Genomic DNA, 5,267 nt, shown 5'->3' with positions numbered 1-5,267 from the left:
CAGAGGTGCCCTTGATTGTTCCATAGAAGAATCAGCAGAAGTCACGATTGCCACGCTGGTTTGGGAGTTTGCGTTCCATGATGCTGGCCTCCATCGTACGAGTCTTTTTGAAAGACTTGGCTGTCGCTGTGCTACAATATAATATCATTATGAAATCATTTTTGAAAATCACATTACAATACTTCAAGAACATGTACAACTAGCATCCGTGTACTAAAGAGTGAATGACGTGAACACATTCACAAACCTGTGTCATTTCTCTGGCAAGACAGGCCAAATCCCATCAAGGTTGAGCACCGCAGGGGCCAAACTCCCGTCTTGACAAATGGAGCACGTGGAGTTACAGGAAACACGGAAAAACTGAAACAACAAACATTGAGTTGGTGAGGGTACGAGCTGAAAAAAATGTAAAGTTAAAGGGGGTGTTTCGCGACAATAGTCAATAAAATATTTGTTGCCCACACACAGAAGAATAAGTCTTGGTTCTCGCCTCCCTGGTTTGGGAGTCATTGGTCCACGCTGGAAGTTTTTGCATCCTCAAGGTCTTTGTGGAGAATGTTTACCTCTGGCCTCCATTGTGGGTCGAACTGCTTTCGCCAGATAAAAGAAACTCTGAAAATAGAGAAGAGTGAAATAGAAGCATTTAGTGTTTTTAGAAAGGGAAAACACATGTTTATTGATGAGCAACTTACCTCGTCTGTTTTCCGTTCTCGCCTCGTGATTATGACGTTAAAAAGAATTGAAAATAATGATAAAAAAATAAAGTTTAAAAGGCCTTTCCTGAAGTCATCTTTAAAATTTGATTCTAGCATTAGAATTAAAAAGTTTAAAAAGTCACCCCTTAACTCATCTGGGAGTTAATTTAGAAAATGTAAACATTTTAAAAGTTAAAAACTTTAAAAGTCCATTCCTGAAGTCATCTTTAAAATTTGACGTTAGAACGAATAAAACGCAAAAAGTTAAAAAGTCGCCTCTTAGATCATCCGTGAGTTCATTTACAAAAGTTAAACATATTAAAAGTTAAAAAGTTTGAAAGTTAAATATTTAAATAGTTCAAATTTCTAAAAGTTTAAAATTTAAATCAAGTTGAGTTAAGGGAGGACTTTTTAAAATTTTAAAAGCCTTCCCTTTGATGGACGATGAGATGGACTCTTCCATCCATCCCGCAGACGAGTAGACTAGCAGTTATTTCCGCAAGTCTTATTTAGGTGTCAACGGCCGTGCCGTCCCCTCGCCACCCTCAGAGGGTCTTTTGCCCAGCAGCTGCCCATACTGCCACATGCATGGGCGGCCCAAGAAGGTGCAGCTTCCCAGCTGGTTGAGCGCCTTCCCTTAACTCAACTTGATTTACATCCACAGACACGAGTTCAGCGTAAAATATAAAGCGCATCACTATTCACATTGGTCGTTAGTATTTTTTTCTATATAATTGTGAGGTTTCTGCCCAACGCCAACATTACATTTGCCTTTCTGAGCCACCTACGCCTCCGATACCATCTCATCTCAATTCAACAAATCGCCCACCGCGCACCGCCACTTACGCCATCTGATTTCCGTCCTTGTTAATTTCCCAAATGCTGAAATACACAATTTAGATTTGACTTACCTTTCAGTATTCAAGACACAGAAAACAGGATTATGATAGCTGTAGTACGTTTGCAGGACACCTGAATAAAGAGCACACTGAGGTCGAGAGACAAAAATTAGGTCGATCAATGTGTTTTTGTCAGTGGTAGCAGTGGTTATGAGCTGCGTGTAACCCTTTGAGCAAAACAATTCAAGGACGGGCTTGTACGAGGCGGAGAGCGCATCTTCGTTAAAATCGCCACATACCAAGATCTGGTGATGGTCCATGACTTCAAGATAACGCAACAGGTTTCCCAAGCTTGGCAGAAATGCGCGCAGACTGTGCCCGGGAGGCCTGTAAACGGCAGCGATCAACAAATTGATGGGAGCTTCCAGTTTCACCGCAACAAATTCAATATCGGTCACACCCTGTACGTATTTCTTTTCCTGGGCCGCGATGTGACTTTTGACACAAATACCTACGCCGCCACCGGGTTTTGTCGCCAAGTCGGGACAGGTTGTATAAGAATCACTTCGATTCCTGTGAAACATGGTATAGCCTTCCAAGCAGGCGGCCGCAGATCCTCGGAGGTGCGTTTCTGTGAGGCACAAAACATCAGCAAAACGCAGTTCGTGGTGACACGCGATATCCTGCACGTGACAAGACAGCCCTTCGGTGTTATGATGGACGACGATCAGGTCCTTTGCTTTATCCACCCTCGGCATCACGTGAAACAGGGGCATCACGCCGTCCAAAGAATCCTCTGTCATCTCAGCAAGAGCAGCAGTGATTTCCGGATTTGCATGAATTTTTCTCTCATCCATATGCAGAATATGAAGACCGCTGAGCGAAGTCACTCTACTCAGAGCTACGTAGCCCATGCCGTGTTCGAAAACGCCTTTCAGCGAAACCGCGGCCTCAGATGTTGTCATGCCTTGTACCTTATGGATCGTGCAAGCAAAAGCAAGCTTAACGGGAAACTGCCGGCGCACCACTCCGGTATTCTGCATCCTCTCCTCCTGTCTGTCAATGAACACAGAATTCTCAGCACTTCTCGTCTTAGCGACACAATCTAGCTCCAGCCCGAGTTTCTGTACACGCGCTTCGTTTGGGTAATTCACCAATTGCACAACTTTTGCAAATGTCCCGTTGCACAGACCTGCTTGAACATCAATATTGCGTGTGATCATGACGCGGGCGCCGACGGCGACTTTGATCGAGTCGGGCAACCCGTTCTTAGGTCCTCGGACAGGGGTCGCTTGCCTTGCCATTCTGCCGGTTTTTTTGTCTTTCTTGTAGTCATCGGCGTCGATTTGCACAACGTCCTTATGAAGCAGATTCAGCATCGCGGAATTATGGCCGTCTACCTGCTTATTGGTGGCAAAAATATGCAGAATATTCTTTGGACACGTTACTGGAGAAGCGTACCTCGTAGCAAGCAGAGATGCGTCCGGTTCCGACAGTTCGCGAGACCTGTCTTTGACGCGGAGTCTGTTCAGCACTTCGGCAAAGGCGGCATCATCTTTCTGCCTCATGATGTCCGTGAGCGTGATCTTTTTGAAGTTGTCGCGCCAGTGGTCCAGCCGAGTAGGATCGTACACGCACAAAGGTTTGGATTGTCTCACAGGAGGGAGCTGAAAGAAATCTCCGACAGCAAGCACAGACATACCGCCAAAAGGTAAATCGATTCCTTTGATTTGTTTCAATCTGGTACTCACGTAGGCAAAAAGGTCTTTTGACACCATGGAAATCTCGTCGATAATGAGTATTTCAGCGATCGAAAGCTCCGCTCTGACTTCGTCCAGTTTGTTGCCCAGGCCTTGATACGGGGGTCTGAGACTTCTCGGCAGTTTGAGGAGAGAATGCAAAGTGGTCCCTGAAATGTTAAATGCCGCCGTACCCGTGAAGGCTGCGAGAACAACAGTCTGTTTGCAAATGTCCGCTTCCTCAGCCAGTCGTGGTAGTCTGAGCAGTATTTTCGTGGCGTCCGCGTGGATGCATTTGATCAGATGCGATTTGCCGGTCCCGGCGCCACCGTTGACATAGTAGAAAAACTGCTCGATCGGCTTCGAGCTACAAACACGTTTCACGCACCAAACTCGGACCTTGTAGAACACAGACGCTTGTTTTCGGTTCAGGTTTCGATACATACCGCGTAACACCGTGGGATCGATGGCAGCAGGTTCAGCCACAATAGCCGTTTCTCTCGTCGCCGATCTCACGTTATAGTCGGGGACGTTTTCCTCCGCGTTCTCAGTCGGGTCGTCTCTCGCGTTGATTTCCTCAATGCATTCGAGTCTTTGCAGCTCACTCTCGGGAGCCAGGTGGCACCATTCGTTCACATTGAGCCCGCTTTCCTCCAACTCTCTGATGGCATCTTCAATGTCTCCACTGTGTCCCTCGTACGTTTTTCTGTTCCTCTTGACGATTTCAGACACGCGCTCCACATGGTCGGCGTACGGTAACTGTACACAGGCGTGCTCGTGGAACAACTGTGAGGTGGGAAAGCGTTCAGATTTCAACTGGCAATCAGCACGATGAGGCAGGTACAGCTTGAGCAAGGTGCGGTGATATTCCTCTGGATTCTTTTGTTCTGAGAATTTACAATATTTGATGACCGCAGGTTTTTCTGTTCTTTTTTGTACAAACCCCATATCGTTCAGCAGACGCAAAACGTTTTTACCTTTGACTTGGTTACCGTAAACAATTCTGCACCTTGATGCGAAATCAGCCAAGCACATGACTTCAAATTCCTCCGTTTGAGGTCTGCATTTATACTTGTCCGGCAGCCCAGTCATCCACACTTCGTGCGAGTCCTGGGTTCTGCCCTCAAGCAGCGAGAGAGGATAACTCATTTTCAGCGCATTGTCACTCGTTTGTACAAATACCACCATGCGGGAGGACTGTTTCATATGCAGGCCGCATGCGCGCGCCACACACTCCTGAGCACTCACTTCCCTCTTCTTGGAGTACGCTTGCATAATTTGTTTCATTTCGTCGTTCTCGTTGACATTTTCGTTGCGGGAGTTCTCAATGACCGATTTCAGGTATTGGCTCAGACCGTGTTCCGCTTTGCTGATGTAGCTGCAGATGTACGCGATGCAAGAATAGGCATTCAGGATGTATTGAATGTCCAGATTTCCATCCCAGGCAAGAAGCAAATGGCGGTTGTAGTAGTTGACCCAGCAGTCTTTGGGTTCTCGCTTAAGCACGACGGAACTTGACGAGGCCGTCAGGTGCAAACAGTTCACAAAGTCGTCACCGGTGAGCTCGCATTTAGCCAGCAGCTGAGGCAAAGTCATGGATGAAGTTTCAGGCTCATTCAGGAGATTTAGCACGGGAACAAGCTTGGCGTTGGCCGCCGAGCGATTCTCCGCGTGTCGATCTCGATTGTCGTCGTCTACGGGCGCAGGTCTGATGATCATCGTTTCGTGGCACGGTTGTTTGGGGAATCCAAAACGGCAATTTGCACCCTGGTGTTTGACACACGTTTTGGAGTGACTTTTGCTGTGCATCTGAACCTCTGTGACTTTTTTGTACAATTCGGGTTCCTTTTGCGGGTCCGGCAGCTCAGCGGAGATGTAGCGGGATACAAAATCACAGATGGCTTTGTCTGAGGATTCCTCAAATACAGGGGCACCTTTAACCCATATGAGGCAATGAATGTGAGGACTTCCTCTGTGCTGAAACTCCAATCGGT

At 46.9% G+C, this 5,267-nt stretch overlaps 1 protein-coding gene across 1 annotated transcript; it reads right to left on the bottom strand.

Annotated features, from left to right (window-relative positions):
- Positions 1–472: 472 nt before the first annotated feature.
- Positions 473–3,848, bottom strand: LOC133147029 (uncharacterized). Its single transcript, XM_061271141.1, has 3 exons — positions 3,720–3,848; positions 1,607–3,640; positions 473–612 (listed from the first exon to the last, which is right to left on the bottom strand). Exons 2-3 carry the CDS (start codon positions 3,310–3,312, stop codon positions 507–509), a joined length of 1,812 nt encoding a protein of 603 aa, XP_061127125.1. The 5' UTR covers positions 3,313–3,640; positions 3,720–3,848; the 3' UTR covers positions 473–506.
- Positions 3,849–5,267: the final 1,419 nt, after the last annotated feature.

This window comes from Syngnathus typhle, unplaced genomic scaffold, assembly GCF_033458585.1.
Source record: "Syngnathus typhle isolate RoL2023-S1 ecotype Sweden unplaced genomic scaffold, RoL_Styp_1.0 HiC_scaffold_27, whole genome shotgun sequence".
Taxonomy (NCBI): domain Eukaryota; kingdom Metazoa; phylum Chordata; class Actinopteri; order Syngnathiformes; family Syngnathidae; genus Syngnathus; species Syngnathus typhle.
This window is presented reverse-complemented; position numbering and strand designations above follow the sequence as displayed.

Bases quoted from the DNA above. Each gene is read 5' to 3' on its own strand.
- LOC133147029 (XM_061271141.1), bottom strand. From the start codon at position 3,312: ATGGTGTCAAAAGACCTTTTTGCCTACGTGAGTACCAGATTGAAACAA. The intron at 613-1,606 runs GTAAGTCAAATC...CTCTATTTTCAG, and splicing joins TGTGTCTTGAATACTGAAAG to AGTTTCTTTTATCTGGCGAA.